General features: G+C 40.1%; 1 protein-coding gene across 9 annotated transcripts in view; it reads left to right on the top strand.

Moving 5' to 3' along the window:
- IPCEF1 (interaction protein for cytohesin exchange factors 1) overlaps nt 1–18,036 on the top strand; it is a 118,699-nt gene that overhangs the window by 67,241 nt on the left and 33,422 nt on the right. For all 9 annotated transcript variants that reach the window (XM_037895022.2, XM_037895026.2, XM_027819776.3 and 6 more), the window contains 3 exons: nt 8,820–8,893; nt 12,604–12,675; nt 15,027–15,088. In XM_037895022.2, coding sequence (XP_037750950.1) covers nt 8,820–8,893; nt 12,604–12,675; nt 15,027–15,088 — 208 coding nt within the window. The remainder of the gene's footprint in view (nt 1–8,819; nt 8,894–12,603; nt 12,676–15,026; nt 15,089–18,036) is intronic.

Here is an 18,036-nt window from a genome sequence, read left to right as displayed (position 1 = left end):
CGGCTGTATTTTGCCCATTGTATTTTATAGCTTAGCGAATATTTCCACCTCTTCACTGATGTTTAGAAATGCTTGTTAATGCCTTGGTCACTTAATCACTCCTGCTCCTAAATGCAAGTGCCTGAAGCAGAATAAAGATGCAGTGTTTGTGGACCAGCATATAATAAGATTCTGCTGGTTTCTTATTGACTTGCTGAAAGATATTATGGACCCAAGTTACCTGTATGACACCAATTTTTATACTGGTGCAATTATATTACCATTAGTAGAGTTAATCCTGACTTACACCAGCACAACTGACCTAAGAATTGGGCCCAATATGTTTTAAAGAACATTAGAATATTCTGTAGTTTCAGCAATGTGGGGATCAGCTGCTGTATGTCAGGCTGGGAGGATGCAGCAGAGTAACTTTCCACTTTAGCATCTAAACACTCAACTCAGATTACTGTAGAAAAGGGCCTTTAAACATAGATCCTTCGACACTGACACACTGGTGAAGAGTGGTGAGGGCGGAATCAAGCTGAGGTCAAATGAATGAATGAAGTCAGTGACCTAGGCTATCTGTGGTTCTGTATGATCCCTTTCTTTATTTTAAGAAGCAAGAGGTTTTTTCGCTTTCTGTAGATGCTACAGTCAACCAGATACTGACAACGGTAGCATAGCAACAGCAGTGTGCTGTTGATGGCCCTTTTCTAGTAAGGCTGGAGAAATATCAGAATTTGTGTGGAATCTCTAACTGAATCCACATTTCTATTTTCTCAGGTTAGGGTGAGGTATTCTCCAGTGCATTGCATGCTCTTGATTAAATCTGTCCTAAGGCCTCAGAAGCTCTGTAACTTTGTTGATCTGGCTATTGTGCTCAAATATTGGGTCTTCCACAGAAGAAGGAATGGGGAACGAATGCATTCACGTCTCACCAGCAGTGCATCAGAAGACAGCAGCTGGGCAATCTCAACAGGAACAGTGTCAGATTTGTGACCTTAATAAAAAAGGATGAGGAGAGGCAGTTAAGGTAGTCAGGGAGTACCTTGGGAGAAGGAAACAGAGAAGGATCTGATTGGGTTGAAAGGTGTGAATGAGAATTGATTTGGGAGTAAGTGGGGCAATCTTAATAAGTTAGTCTGATAAGCTTCAAAATGTCTGAATGCATATCCAGACTGAACTCCGGACATCTTTGAGAGTCACTGTCTGCTAGTCTTTAGTTCCCTCTTTTTGTTGCTGTTCTGTACGGATGGATGCTTCTAAACGGAACATTTAGAAAGGACATCATCAGGTTCTGCCTCCCCCAAGCAGTTTTAGTTCTAGTCTGGAGCATTCATACTGAAACCTTGTGAGTAGGGCATTACTTCTGCATGGAAGGGAAAAAATGAACACAAATAATTCTGGTGCTAGACTCCTGTTTCATCTCACATCTGTTCACGTGCACCTGTGTTTCACTGGAAAGTGGGAGACTAATCAACTGTTTGTTGTGTATATGTAGGATTACTTGTGTGACTTTCAGTGGATAGACAAAAATTCCAAGTTTCCTTCTATAGCTGTACACATTGTTCAAAGTCTTGATCTCTAACACCGTTTCATGAGGAATCAGCTTAGAAAAATCATCTGATGAATACAATAAAAGGGGGTTCAGGTGATGATGGACTCAACATTTATCCTTAAGTTTTGCTCTAACTAATTGTGTATAAACTGTGCTCATCAGACCCCTTGACATTGACGAAAAGTCATTGCCTTCTGCTGACTGTTTGTTGGACTATGAGGTCAGTTCATTTTCATTCTGGTTCCTCACAGGCCTGGATAAACATTACAAAAATTATCCACAACTGGCAATCTTAGGATTTATCGGAGAAGCAGAGCATTGAGTAGACATGGAGGTTGAACTTCTCACTCATGCCTACAAATGGTCCCCCCAGCCACAACTGAAGCATGCTGATGAGGCCACAGAAACCAGTTTGTGCTGTCAGTGCTCTGCTGTTCTGTGGATGAAGTGACAACTTCAATCTCCAGCGCTATCAATTTCTCACCTTTCCCCCTATTGCTTATGTTCTCTTAACTTTTAAGAGAACAGAAGCATGTTGCCTGGGATAGCCCTCACTGGAAATGCCAAGGTCAGGGCAGGTTGCAAAAGGGAGAGCAGATACTCCCAAGACTGGTGGATAACACTGAAGTTAAACTCCCCAACCAGTGACAAACTGTGCTTCTGATTCCCCACACCAATTATCAAGAAGAAGAAGAAAAAAAATCACACAGCCCTCTTTATTGCATTCCAGTTCTCTGGCTCCCAGCCAGCACCTAAGTCCAGTACAGTGAGAAGTTATTTTAAAAAAACTCTGCTCACATATACAAAATGTTCTTCTGACCCCAAAGGGTCAGCCACATTACCAGGTCAATATAGGTTTGGATCTTACCCAAAATACCACGCTGCCAGCCAATCCGTTAGTGTCTAAAACTAAAGGTTTATTATAAAGAAAAAACAAGAAGAGAGATGTTAAATGGTAAAACAATCACATACGTACAAAGACTTCAAAGTCCACATATCAAGTTCTTAGCAGTATTGGTGTGTTTGCTGGCTTGAAAGTCCCTCTGGAACACATCCACAGCTTGGATAGATCATTCAGTCCTTTATTCAGAGCTTCAGTTTGTAGCAAAGTCCTTCCAGAGGTAAGAAGCAGGATTGAAGACAAGAAGCAGGACTGAAGACAAAATGGAGAAGATGCAGCTGCCTCTTATAGTCTTTTGCCATGTGGCCTGTGCTTCCTTTGTCCCAAATGCAAGCTGCCCAGCACATGGCTTGGAAACCTTAGAGTTCTGTCCATAGGCATGTCCCTGCATGCCTTGCCGAGTCACAAGGTGTATCTGCCTTCTCTCAATGAGTCAGTTGTATAGCTGATGATGCTTAATGGGCCATCAAGCAGGCTAGGCACTGCTGAAACTCTCTGGGGGTGTCACCCAGAAACATAGCACAAGTTTTGAAATACAGACATACATACAAAGAAAAGGAGTACTTGTGGCACCTTAGAGACTAACCAATTTATTTGAGCATAAGCTTTCGTGAGCTACAGCTCACTTCATCAGATGCATACTGTGGAAAGTGTAGAAGATCTTTTATACACACAAAGCATGAAAAAATACCTCCCCCCACCCCACTCTCCTGCTGGCAATAGCTTATCTAAAGTGATCACTCTCCTTACAATGTGTATGATAATCAAGTTGGGCCATTTCCAGCACAAATCCAGGTTTTCTCACCCCCCCACGCACAAACCCACTCTCCTGCTGGTAATAGCTTATCTAAAGTGACCACTCTCCTTACAATGTGTATGATAATCAAGATGGGCCATTTCCAGCACAAATCCAGGGTTTAACAAGAACGTCTCGGGGGGGGGGGGTGGTTAGGAAAAAACAAGGGGAAATAGGTTACCTTTGAGTGGCTGGAGTGGCTAAGTCATTATGCAAGGTAACCTATTTCCCCTTGTTTTTTCCTAGCACCCCCCCTCCCAGACGTTCTTGTTAAACCCTGGATTTGTGCTGGAAATGGCCCACCTTGATTATCATACACATTGTAAGGAGAGTGGTCACTTTAGATAAACTATTACCAGCAGGAGAGTGGGTTTGTGTGTGGGGGGGGAGGGGTGAGAAAACCTGGATTTGTGCTGGAAATGGCCCAACTTGATTATCATACACATTGTAAGGAGAGTGATCACTTTAGATAAGCTATTGCCAGCAGGAGAGTGGGGTGGGGGGAGGTATTTTTTCATGCTTTGTGTGTATAAAAGATCTTCTACACTTTCCACAGTATGCATCCGATGAAGTGAGCTGTAGCTCACGAAAGCTTATGCTCAAATAAATTGGTTAGTTTCTAAGGTGCCACAAGTCCTCCTTTTCTTTTTGCGAATACAGACTAACACGGCTGTTACTCTGAAACCAGACATACATACGTATCTATAACCCATAATACGAAGGTGGTACAAACATATAAACAAGATCATCGTATCTGGCAAATTATAACATTTTTTTCAGATACCTTACAGGGCATATCTGGCACAACTCATTGCAATTTGACAATATTGATATTCATAATATCCTCAAGTGTCCCCCAGATTCCATACAGCATCACATAAATAACACGTAAAAAGTAAAGATAAGAATCCAAAACCATAGCCAAGGGTATTCAACCTATTAAAGTAAAAGGGAAAGTGGCTTAGTATCTTTCACTGGGATCCTGTGTTTTGTGTCTATCACAAATATAGTTGGTTGAAATCTTTTGAATGAAAAGGGTTTTCTTGGTCAAAAATTGATCCGTTTTTTAAAAAAGTTTTCAAAAAAGTTGGCATTAATGAACCAGTTTGTGTTTTGCAACAAATCTGGTGATATTTTTAATCAAAATACTTCTCAAGATTTTTATAGATATTTTTTGTTTGCCTAAAATGGAAATGATTTATATTTTATAAATTGCTTTAATATCGCAAAACATTAAAACTAAAAAACAAATGGGTTTATTTCAAACCCACTGAAATGAATATTATACATTTAAATTGGTATTCTATTACTGTTTAACAGTGCGATTAATTGCAACAATTTTTGTAATCTCGCAATTAATTATGATTTTTAAAATCATTTGACAGCTTAAAAATTTTGAAATTTTTCACAAACCAGCTATAGTCACTGACTTTTCAGCAAGAGGGCTGCTTCTAATACTAGGCTCTAACATACCAATGATAAATATATATATTTTTTAAATGCACATCCCAGTTTGTTCATGATGATATACTGTATCTTGATTTGTGAACTTTCAAACGATTGGGCAGTTTTCCTTTCTATGTAGGGTAATCCATCTTAAAATCACAATGTAACAGTTTGTTCTTTCTTTTTGAACATCCTGCTGTAAAGGTAGATCAGGGTTCTTTTAATTTGAATACTTCATGGCCATCTTGAGTTATTACAACAGGATCATAGAGAAGCTTGACCATATCCTTATGAAATTAATAATGGTACATTTAAAATCATGTTAGAAAATAATTCTTGAGACAAATGATAATGGCTTATGACTTTCACAGAATTTTCAGCTTTTAAAATGCCATTCCACTCCAAAAAGTGACTGTCAAAATGGCACATTATTCTGCTCCCTGTGCTTATTTAGAATCCATCCCATTTGCTGATTTCTGTGACAATAAGATTTGACTGGTTTTTACACATGCTAATATTGGGGAGCAAACACAGCTATCACAACTTTGTTCCCAGTTATACCTACTGCATGTCTTGGGATTTCAGGGAAGATACCAGGTCTAGTTTATAGAGCTGTCAGTTTAAAACAGAAACAAAACAAAGCAATAAGAATAATAATTAATAAAAAAACACACAACCCAAAACAACAAAGGCACGTCCAACTTGCAAATGAATCAAATGTGTTGTGGAAATTATAAAGTCACAATGAACATGGAACCCTAAAATGCACTTACACTTTGATCCTGCAAAGTGCTAAGCACCATTGTTCCGCTCCAGCAAAGTATTTTAGCACCTACTTAACGTTAAGAACGTGAATAGTCATGTGGCTTCAGCTGGACTGAATCCCATGCTTAGTTGAAGCACCTTTTTTTAAGTGCACTGTTGTACTGAGGCTGTAAGTATCCATCTTCCTAAATGACTGAGGGGAAAGATTCCCTTTTAAAACTGAGTGGCCCACAGTGGAACAAAAAGGTCAGCTAATCTGAAAAATCCCCAAATGAGACTTACAGCTATATCCTACACTTGTTTATAGAGATACACTCTCTGTAGATGAATAGAAAGGGCTAGGATTCCCTGGATTTATAAATTCATAGATTTTTAAGGTTGGGGGTGGGGGTGGTCCATTAGATCATCTTGTCTGAACTCCTGTATACCACAGGCCATAGAATTTCACCTAGTTCTCCCCATGTTGAGCCCAGTAACTTGTCTGACTGAAGCATAACAAGTGTTTGGCTATCCATCTGGATTTGAAGATATCAAGCAATAGAAAAAGTGTCACTTCCCTTGGGAGCTGGTTACAATGGTTATCACCCTTACTGTTAAAAAAAATTAGTGCCTTATTTCTAATTTGTATTTAGCTGGCTTCAAGTTCCAGTCACTGGTTTCTGTTATACCTTTCTCTGCTAGATTAAAGTCTAATACCTGGTATTTCATCCCCATGAAGGTACTTATACACTGTAATCAAATCATCTCTAAAACTTCTTTTTAATAAGCTAAACAGATCGAGCTTTTTAAATCTCTCACTGTCAGGCATTTTGTCCAACCTTCGATCCATTTTTTAGCTATTCTCTGAACCTGCTCCAATTTTTGAACATCCTTTTAAAATGGTAAAAAGTGTATTAAGAACACTCTGAATGCCTTGAATTTGCATCCGTTTTCAGTAATGGCAAAATTTACGAACAAGTAGTATCTTGTTGATCCCTCAAGGAAGATATAAAAACATATAGTATGGTAGTGTGCATTCTTCTTCTTCTTCTTCTTTCTTCTATAAATGGAGATACATATTATGTGCTGCCAAAGAGCCTCCTGGTGTTGCAAACTTTATTCGTTCTTGCTTTAAATTTTGGTTAGTTGGTGTGTGGCTAGGGCTGGGGGTGAGGGTGTGAGGGATGTTCCTTTTTAGAAAGATCATCTTAATCTCGATTTCTAAAATTGTATAGCTAGATTGGCGGTGGATGGAGTGGAGAAACCAGCATTGTGGATGTACCTTTCCAGTCCAATGGTGCATTTAATAACCACTGTTTCAATGCTATGCTAGGCACCACATGGAGCACTCATCTGTGTTGGCATTTGTTTTTGTAAGCTTATACTGGGAAGAGAAATGTAGACATAGTCTGTTTACTGTACTTAGCTCAGGAGGTAACCACGATTTCGGTACTCTAACCCTGCATAACTTGTTCTCTTCCCTTAGTACTGTCAGTAGCCAAACCTTGGAAGGCACTTTCCCAGAATTCCTCTTTCTCTTACTGGCTTTCATTTATTTTTCCATTCATTTACTGTGGCTGCTAGGTTGAAAGCATTTGTTCAGGGTATTGTTTATCCCATTTTAAATATGATACGATTTTGGTAAAATTCTCTCTGACACATTATTTTTCCTTTTTAAAAAAAAACATACTTCTGATCTCCTGCTTGCTGTTAATTTAACTTCATTACATTTCAACATGTGAAACATAAAAGAAACCTAACCCACTCTCTCAGCACCCAGGACAGATAATTAAAATTATAATCCAGAGAAGACAAAAAACAACAGTAGCAAACCAACAACATTTCTCACTGCAGAAGAAGCCAGTCTACCAAACTGCAATTTCCTCACCTCCTATGATTAACCTCACTGCTTCCTTTGCACTTACTTTCTCAATCAATGTCTTCAGTTGCTCTAGTTTAAATATTTGACGTATAAAAACGTGAGACTATTCTTGGCTAATATCCTCCTTTTTTTATAGTCACTTCAGATTCACACACAAACAATGTAGTTTGAGATGCTGTCAGTCTTCTGCATCTCTGCTCCATCTGAATTATCCCTGCTCTTTGAAATATCTTTAGATAGCTCAGTTGCTTTTCACAGTATACGTTTTCAGAATTATAATGCGGTAGGGTTGAGGGGGAGGCACAAGAAATGCATAGTTCAGGAATTAATATTTCTAATCTTTTTTTGAAAGAACAAATCCATATTTCCCCCACACATACAGATGCAGGTTCTTATTTGTCTGTATCACCGCCATTCATAGGAGGGGAAGGGTTCAGGTCTATAGTGATTGAGCAGGATGCACAGGTGAATGAAGACAGACATGGGGATGGATTTCAGCAGCAAGCTGCAACTTTATTAACTCAAATCTGGGGAAGTGCGCTTTGTCCGTCCTTCCTCAGCACCTCTGTGTTTCACTTACCAGGCATTTAACCGGGTCCAGGATGAGCACTTCTGAAAATCCCACCTGCAAATGCTTAATTAACTAATTATACCTGCAAATCAGAGATTTAGATGTCTAAATTGCACTGGCTATGTTGTGGGTGAATAAAGGAAGCCTGGGAAATCGGGCCCTTTATTTTAGCAAGGTGTATGAAGCACTGTTGTACTGAATGTCAACTCAAGTGCTTACCCCTCTGAGACTGTCTCTAATGGCCACGCCTGAAAAGAGGATATGGTTCTCACTCCTATTGACCTATATTGACATTATCCTTCACCTCAAATGAGAAGAAACTTCTGTTTTTTGGAGCTGAAGGTTCAGGGTTCAGTTTCCCATGCTGCATGTATGAGGTTTGGCTGATGACTTTGCTCATGTACAGCAGTATCGGCATGAGATCACTGATCGTTACAAAGGGAGCTGCTTTCCCCTAGCGCCTCCTCTATTTTAGTCCTGTTCAGACCCGAGGCTAAATTTTTGCTTTTGGAGCTTGTATCCATAGCTGACCCTACGAACCAGAGTATGACTTTGTGTGACAAATCCTGAATATGAGTCAGTGCATGGTTGCTCCAGAAGGGGGAGTAATCTTTCCTAACCCTATACGAGGTGCAGATTCATCCCCTGCTGTGCCAGTTCACCTGTGCAGCTTGATTCTTGGGGGTGTGGAGCAAAAGCTATGCCCACACCCTGCCCACTTGCACAGGAGGTGGAATGGCACCGCCATCACAATGAGATGGGCAACCCATGCAGGGTTTCTGATTCCCTTACACACAGTCACATAAAAGTGGGTCCTATCTCGCTCCTTGCAGTAGAAATCTATATGCATGGAATAAAAGGTTGTCGGGAATTAATGTAATCTTGGTCAGCAGTGTCCACCACTGGAGCCTGGGTTAATTCTGGTGACATATTTTGTTGCAGGCAGAGAAAGCTGAAGGATTCATCAACCTGCCAAACTTCACTGTGGACCGAGCGAGTGAATGCAAGAAAAAGTAGTAAGTTTGTCACTCAGCCCCATGCTTGGCTGTATAAAGATTTTACATGCCAAAAGCTACATTTGAATTTGGTGCAGGTCAATGAAAAGGGATGGAGGTCAGAAATGGCATGAATAGACTATCTGAAGAACTTCTGAGTTTCTTACAGGTTTCAGAGTAGCAGCCATGTTAGTCTGTATTCGCAAAAAGAAAAGGAGTACTTGTGGCACCTTAGAGACTTACCAATTTATTTGAGCATAAGCTTTCGTGAGCTACAGCTCACTTCATTGGATGCATTCAGTGGAAAATACCAGTCGGATGCATTCAATGGAAAATACCTCGTATTTTCCACTGAATGCATCCGATGAAGTGAGCTGTAGCTCACGAAAGCTTATGCTCAAATAAATTGGTTAGTCCCTAAGGTGCCACTAGTACTCCTTTTCTTTTTGAGTTTCTTACTTTCACCATGACTGGGCTTAACTTTTGTGCAAACAATAGCTAGTTTTGTGTGTTTGACATTGCCTGGAAAATTATTATTATTACTTTATTTTGTTTTGTTTTGTTTTCCTGCTATGCCTTTTGCTCACTACGCCTCCTGCGTATTGCCGCCCTATCTGGACTGAGCAGCTAGCCTTCCACGGAGAACCCTGGCATGGGATTTATGCTGTTTTAGGAGTTGTGGAAAGTGAATTTGGTGCACCCGTGTAAAGATAAAATCTCTGGTATGCAGAGTCATGATACTCTATTAAACAACAAATATGACTTTATGCCAAAGGCTTTCTTCCAACTCGTGTCCAAATGAGAATACTCTTGATTAGCTACCTTTTCTTAACTGGGAGGGTTAATAATGGTATAAATAATACTGCTGTGTATTAACAGGGATTATTCCTTAGATTAGATTACTGCAATGAATTCTTTGGGATATGCTTGAGGATCACACAGAATCTCTGCTTGTTCAGGACATGACAGCTTACTTACTTAGCAGCATAAACTGTTTAATATATTACTACAGTTGGGGCAGGCGACCTAGGTGACTGCCTAGAGTGCCAGGCTTGGGGGACACCAGGCTCAAGATGCTGTTTTTGTTGTTAGCAACAAAAGGGAAAATAGAATGTCTGAAGTCAAATGTTTCAGGTATTCCGTATGTGAAATCACTTTTCATTAACCTGCTGGAATGTTCTTTGCAGAATCTTGTGGGATCTTCCAGACTTTCCGAGAACTACGTTTTCCTTGAACCTCCTAGAATGTTGTCAGCCATGCTATATAAGGGGAGGGGCATCAGCAGTCAGTCAGTGAGATATAAGAACAAAGTGAAGTGAAATGAGAGCCCAGCACTAGGGTAACCTTCTAAGACTGTCACCTACTGTAACACTATTTAATACTGGTCCACCCCGTTGGTGCACAGTTCAATTTCTTGATATTAGTATATTTCAGTTATTCTTAAAAATTAAAATATTTCTGTAAGATTTAAGGAAACAATTTTTTTCTTATTTGCTTACATATGGCATGAATAAATACAGATTTACAGATCCTAGCGTGAAAATTTATCATCTTATATGACAGGGATAAGTCATGTATGCAAGTCATGCATCAAAGTCATGAAAAGGGCTACAAATGCAATAAAAAATAAGGTATTCAAAATTTTAACAAATGGAAGGGGGTGGGGGTGCTGGAGATGCTCCTTGCCTGGGGCACCATTTTATCTAGGGCTGGCCCCAACCATCATGCTCCATACACTGCACTGGTTTCCAGATGCTTCTAAATGCAGTTCAAGGATTTGGTTTTTCATCTATAAAACACTACATGGTTTTATCCTGGCTTTTAAGAGAATGCCTTCCTCCCGGTGCTCTATCCCCACATTTTTCTTAAGGCATGCTTGCTGGCAGGCCTATTACTTGAATTCTTGAGGAACAGAGGCAAAATGTTCTGAGTATGAGAGTCTGTGGCTCCAGAGTTCCCTGCTGGTTTCTCAGAGCCCTTGTTTGCTGAGCCACATAACACACAGCAAGTGCTGACTGTTGCCTTTGGCTTCAATGGACCATTTGCAATGCTAAGCCTGATAGATAGTGTTTGCAAATGAGGGGCTCAAGTATGAAATGTTCAATTGTAAGTCACGGGGTATGTTTACATTTCCTGACTGGATGAGTGAAATTTTTAGAATGAGGATTCCTCTGCGAATACTCTTATTTGCAAATTCAGTGTTTGCTTTCTGTGGATATTCTCCAATTAATTTCCAACTGGTTGTTTCAGTAATAATTTCTGACAGAAACTGGTTTGGTAGAATATTTGCAATAAAACAACACAAAAAGGCTGCAAATAGTCAATGAATTCATCTAAAAATTGGAATGAATGTTACCAGAAACTTTTGAAGTTTTCTCCCAGTACTAATTACCACATATGGGAGACCTCATATGATCTTATTTTCAAAATGCAGAAATTAGCATAATTTGCTTTATTATTTAAATTATGTGATAACAATAATCTCCTTTCTAGAGTTTGGTGCATATAATTAGCTGTAGCTCACGAAAGCTCATGCTCAAATAAATTGGTTAGTCTCTAAGGTGCCACAAGTACTCCTTTTCTTTTTGCGAATACAGACTAACACGGCTGTTACTCTGAAACCTATAATTAGAAAGCTACCTAATAACATGTAGGAAGAAGGGCATATAAAGTTGTGCCCTTTCAAAAATGGTGAGATGTCTTAAATGAAAAAATCATAGGTATTTTGAGACAAGGTGCCCCATGATCTGCTTAGGCTGCCTGAAATCCTCTAGTTATCCACAGAACAGAGATAAAATTGGCTGTAGAAGTGTAAATTTCTTCTGTTTTAACTTATCAGTGTGTTTCAACCAGCTAGTTCAGTCTCCGTTGCTCTACAGTTCGTCATTGTAGCTGTCACTTATTGACAGAGTTGATGATGGTCTTTATGTAGCTACTTGCCTGCAGTATTTGGACTGAGTTCAATTCATTTTATATAAGCCACCAGACAACCATCAAATGGAATCAACTTTCAATTCAGTCCCCTGGGCAGATTCCAGTCCCATTGGCCCTCCAGTCCTTCACTAGAAGGCAACTGTATTGCTTTTCTGAAACAGGCTGACTTTCTTTTTGGGGGGGGGCAACTGAACAGAGGTGAATTGAGATGGATTCTTGGCATGTAAACATCCAGAATTAGAAACTTTTTTCTTTAGCCGGCACATCTTTCTTGTTATACTTTAGTGCTGATTCCCAAGCGTGTACCATTGTTGGTTTGTTAGAGGGCAGCTAATATCATTATAACGTTTATTTTCACAAGAATCTTTTTTACTCCCTTCTCTTCACCAGAAAGGTGTACAAATCAGGAGGACATAAAATGATGCTAATAGACTAGAAATACGTCTATTTTTTTTTCTTCTGAAAATGTCCTTTCAGTACTAGAACACCTCTTACCTATCTTGACCCAATGTTTTTTGTATCTTTGCTAAAATGACAGACCTATAAAATTCCACTAAAAATGGCACAGAATTTTGAGGAAAGAAATACATTTCTTAATGGATAACTTGGTCTGCATTAATAGAATGGGATGTACAAAGGTGTTATGCTTTGGATAATTTGCTCTCACAATTTCATTGTTTTTTCCTACCTAAATTAACTTTTCCTCTCTCTCTCTCTCTCTCTCTCTCTCTCTCTCTCTCTCTCTCTCTCTCTCTGTCTCTCTGTGTGTGCATTGTTTTTGTTGTTTTTTCTTGAAGTGCTATTAAGGTCAGCCACCCACAGATCAAGACATTTTATTTTGCAGCAGAGAATGTGGAGGAAATGAATAGGTAAGTTACAGCAACTGAACATATCTATCCTTGCCTACCATCTTAGAACCATTGCTTTGTTTGCATGTTGGTTCTTTAGTTGTCAAGTAGTAGTTTGTGATTCAAGAGTATTCTTGGACTGCTGTTTTTGTTTTTTCATGCTGATGGAGTGGTTATCTTCCAGGTAAATGTAAGATAAAACACCCTGCTCTAGTGGTGGCTATTTAAAAACATGTCAATTTAATTAAGATATTATGGAGTGGCAATATTTGCTCCATAGTTAAGGTTAAGTTAGGATCCCATTATAAGGCCAATTTTCAATAAGCCTACCAATGTTTCATAAAAATAAATCAGTGTTCCTGAAGTTGTCATAAATCAGCAAATCCACAAAGATTAACTCTGACCCTTGAATTTAGGCCTTTAAAATATGATGTGTATTGTGAATTATGAATTGTCTGACAAATTTTAATATATATTATATAATACAAACTGAAATTTCTTATACAACCTTACAGACTAAGTTACGGTACAACAAGGCATACACTAATTTAATATTGGCCTTGATTTTTAAAGCCATAATGAAATTTACTTAACAACTGCAGTTTGCAGAAAATCTTTCTTGAGGATGGAGTGAGACACCCCTGAAGAGGGTCAGAGTTAATCTTTGTGGATTTGCTGATTTATGAGAACTTAGATTTCCATGGCAAACATCAGTACTAATACCACACTCAGAAATTATTATATATAAAAATCAGACATGCATAAAACTAGAGTGAACGGTATTTGCCTTCTTGGTCCCAATCCTGAAACTGTTTACACTTGTGAGTAGTCCCACTGAACTCGTTGGGACTATTCATGCGTGTAAAGTTACTCATGTACATAAATGTTAATAGGAGCAGGACATTTGTTTGTAACTCTTACAGGCATCCATCCATTAAACCACTAATGGGTTTATTCAGGAAGTAGTTTGCTTAATTTATTTAGTACATGTGCTAGAAAATAGCAGATAGCCGCATGCATTTACCACGGTGCACTTTACACTCCTACATGATGGTAACCTTTTAAATCTGGACTTTTTTTTTGACCTATCCATTCTGTTTGAAATACTAAGAATTCTTTTTTACTTTCATTTCTATTAATCTTCATTGAGTAAGGTCAAGGTCCTTAATAAACTGGAGCCAAAATTCATTCTCCACTTTTACAGGAATGACAATCCGTAATCTTTAGTTGTTATGCACATTGATACTTCATACAGTGATCAGGAGGAGGTGGACCCAATCCTACTCCTACTGAAGTTATTGGCAAATTTCCCAGTGACCTCAATGGGAGCAAGATCAGACACTATGTCATCTAATTGTTGTAGAACTAGTTCCCAGAGGCCCACTAGACCTAGAGATTGGTCTGAAGAGGAGGGTGAAAGAATTTTTGAGCAGGTAATATCTTACATACTATAGCACCTTACAGTTCAAAGGATCCAAACGGTTTATAAATTGAAAAGATACACAAACTATAACCAGGTGTCACTTCATGCACTAAGAAAACACAGCCCTCTAGGGAAGGTGGGAAACGCAGCAGCTGTTAATAGCATGCCACAATGCTACCTAACTGTTTAGAACAGGAAGTGAAGAATGCTATATAAAACTGGGGGTGTAAGGGGACGTAGAGCATAACTTACATAATTTTAAATTTGGTCAGGAAGCCTGAGTTAAAGAACCTACTCTTACAAAGTATGCCATGGTCTGATAAGAGCATAAGATTGTGTAACTGTGAGGAATAAATAATTTGTTACAGTATCTTAAATAATTAAGTCACTGGTTCAGATACCCATGTATGGAAGCAGTTTAAAAACAGAGGGATTTCTAAACAGCCTTATAAACTGTTCCTTAACCTGTGAGTTGAGGGGTACATATCTCCTTGGGAGGTGCTTGAATGCTCCTCAACTTCCTTTGAAATCAAAGGGAGTAGCAGGTATTCAGCACCCTTTAAGGAGAGTCTGCGCTACAGGGGGGCTCACCTTGAGCTGCGCTGCTGTAGCACTGCGGAAGGGGTTATTTCATTGCTGTTGTAAATCCACCTCTGCAAGAGGCAGTGGGTAGGTTGATAGAAGAATTCTTCCATCAACCTAGTGGTGTTTACACTGGATCTTATGTCAGCTTAACTACATTGCAGAGGGCAAGAAATTTTTCAACCTAACTTTTTAGTGTAGACCAGCTCTGAATCCCACAGGAAGTTTAAACCGAGGATGAAAGAAAAAAATACTGGTGGTGATAATAAAAGATAGGAAGATCACTGTATCTGAAGACTGTCAGAGGTGTTGCAGGGTAGAATACAAATATCCCTTAAAATGTGCTTGCTTTTTGTTTATAACATAGGTGGCTAAATAAACTGGGGCTAGCTGTAATTCCTCTGGCATCCGATGGAAAGAATGAAGAAGGTATGTTCACATCACAATTTTTGCATGGAGCGATTTCATTTTTTTTACACAGTGAGATTTTTGGTACAATTAATTCCATATCAACGCTGTTCTTTTTAAACTTTCAGTTTGTGGCTCATCAGCTGGTGCATGTTTCACTAGCACCAAAAAGCCAGTTGTGCCCTGAAATATCTGATTTCCATATCAACCAAGGCACAACAATTAACTGTCTGACAACTGTGGAATTTATGATTTAAAAGAGTTCCCATTATTTATTCATTAATACAGTACTATATGTGTTGATGGTGCTTTAGAGATATAAAATAGCAGGTCCCTGTACCCAAGGAGTTTACAGCCTAAATGGTTCACTCTATTTGTGTTTATGAGCATCAAAGAATTCTGATACAATCTTCTCTTTAGGCCGGGGTGGGGAACCTACAGGCTGCGGGCCAGATCTGGCCGTTGCTTGATTTCATCTGGCTCGTGGCTAGTCTTGCTGCTCTGGGCCTGAAGCCCCGAGCCTCAGCGCCCCACCCTGTGGGACTGGAGCTGTGAGCACTGGCTTTCCCTGCTGCGGGTGGGAAGCCCTGAGGCTCTGTGCCCCCCTGTGGGGATGTGTGTGGCCCGTGATTGATTTTTTTATGTGGGTCAATGGCCCGTGCATAGGCATTGAGTTTCTGATTTGTTGGGGGTGCTCCCCCCAGCTCTGCCCAGGCCCTGTTCCCATTCCACCCCTTCCCCCAAGACTCCACCCCTGCCCTGCTTCTTCCCACCCCCGCTCCGCCTCTTCCCACCCCTTCCCTGCCCAGTTCCGCCCCTTCCCCCAAGCGCTCCGCCTTTGCTCCTCTCCTCCCTCCCAGAGCCTCCTGATGCCATGAAACTGCTGATCAGCAGAAGGCGGTAGGCACTGGGAAGGAGGGGGTGGTGCTGATCGGTGGGTCCCACCAGCGGGCAAGAGGCGCTGGGGGAGGGGGAAGCTCCGCACCCACCATTTTTTTTCCCGTGGGTGCTCCAGCACCGGAACACCCAGGAGTTGGCGCCTATGGGCCCATGATAGAAAAAAGGTTAACCCCCCTGCTTTAGGCCCTCTGCCACCTTTGTGAATGGGGACATAGCTCATACATAGGACTCATTCATACAGTGCTAGGGTTAACTTTGCTGAGCTTGTTCAGTGCCATATGGAGTGGTATTACAAGCTGTTTGTGCTGATAGAAATCACTGGTGATGATAACTTGAGGTGCCTGGAGAATCAGGATGCCTCACTGTCTCCTTTGTTTTGACTGGGATACAGTGCATTTCCCCTTCCTTCTCTTTAAGAGAAACCTCTATTCACTGGTCCACTAGCTTTCTCCAGAAACTTGCCATTTGTGGATACGTTCCCTAGTGCCTCTTCATCCCCTCACCCAGGTGTTAGAGCAGAGTGGTTTGGGGCAAGTGGAGGGCACGTTGCTATACTGAATCTTAGGTAGCAGGGAACCCAGTCTGATAATTTTACCAGAGGAGGAAAGGGGTCCAGCTTTGCTTGAGCTGTTTAGACAAGCAGCAAAATGGCTGATTGAAAGATGATGATAATAATTTGACTGGCAACCTCTCAGTATTATGGAAACAAACAGGAGCTTAAAAATGAAAGTTCCAGGAAGTACAGTATGCTGGTTGTGTTTGGAGAAATAGCTGAAGCAAGAGAAGAGTTAGGAAAATAAGAAGCAATTAAAATTAGGAAAGTCAACTGATCTTAATGGGAACTATGTAAGCAAATGAGAGAGCTCCTGTCCTGAGAAACTCTACCCAGCTAACCTCTGCAACAGGTGACCAAGTTACCAGCACTTCATCATCAGAACAAACTTAACATCGTCAGGTATTGCCCAAACCTTTTAAAGCTGACACCCCGCACCGCTGTTTTCAGGAAAATGCACCCCTCCCCATCTCCTGCTCTGTACTCCTGATGTGTGTGTGTGTGTTGTTAAAGGCTTATCCATCTTCCTGCCATTAGCTAGGTGTGCACACCTCACATTTTGGGAAAATGCTGACATAGCCTAAGGACATGATACAGTTTCCAGTATTGTAAGTCTTTCCTGAGTGTCACACATCATAACTATTCAAGGAGCTCTTAGATCCCCACTCTTGGATTCCTGCTTTTTTAGGGGGAGACTGAGGGGAATGGTTCCTGTGTATTTAGTCCCTCCTTCAATCAGTTTCCAATATCAGAAACCAGATAGAGATTTTACTTTTCCGGTGTCATGTGTGTGAATAAAAGAAAAACCGCAGAAAGAATATTTTATTTATAAATCAATAGTTCCTTTGATTTCTTAAATGTTTCTACTGGCATAAAATTTCAATCTGTTATTCTAAATATGATTTTAAAATATGTTGCTGGCCAAAGTTTGCAGTAAACAAAACCGTAGCTATGTTATAAAATAATCCTCTAGTTCTGCCAATAATAAAATGAGAACATGTGCAAAACTACACAAAACCTGACAAATCCCCTGGATGTCATTTCATCAACATCTTTATGACATCTTTCTTTTGCTTAAAATCTTCACGTCAGAGCTTTTTGCTGACAGGTGACTTATTAGAACCAAAAAAGTGACCCACACAGTTTTCCATATATAAAAGAAGGGGAAAAAAAGTACAGCCAATAATTTATCTGAAAGATATGATAATTGATTGTTACCAAATGGTGATGCTGCACACTTGTATGGTGCCATGAAATCCAAGAACCACAAAACGCTTCATGAACATAAAAATAGAAACCTCACAGACTCCCTGTGAGCGATGTCAAAGATAGTCAGGTGGCATTGCTACTGCTGTTTAGCAGCACATAGTAATATTGTGCAACAGCTTAGAAGAGGAAGTGAAGAATACTGGTTCCAATTGAAACCGCAGGGACAGTCAGTACCTCAGTCTGCCAACACCCACTGATGTTGTCGTCATTACACTTTGCTTAACTGATTCTTGCTGACCACACGATG

The sequence above is a fragment of the Chelonia mydas genome, chromosome 3 (genome assembly GCF_015237465.2).
Source record: "Chelonia mydas isolate rCheMyd1 chromosome 3, rCheMyd1.pri.v2, whole genome shotgun sequence".
In the NCBI taxonomy this organism is placed as follows: domain Eukaryota; kingdom Metazoa; phylum Chordata; order Testudines; family Cheloniidae; genus Chelonia; species Chelonia mydas.
The sequence above is the reverse complement of the archived record's forward strand: the minus strand, read 5'-3'. Positions and strand labels throughout refer to the sequence as shown.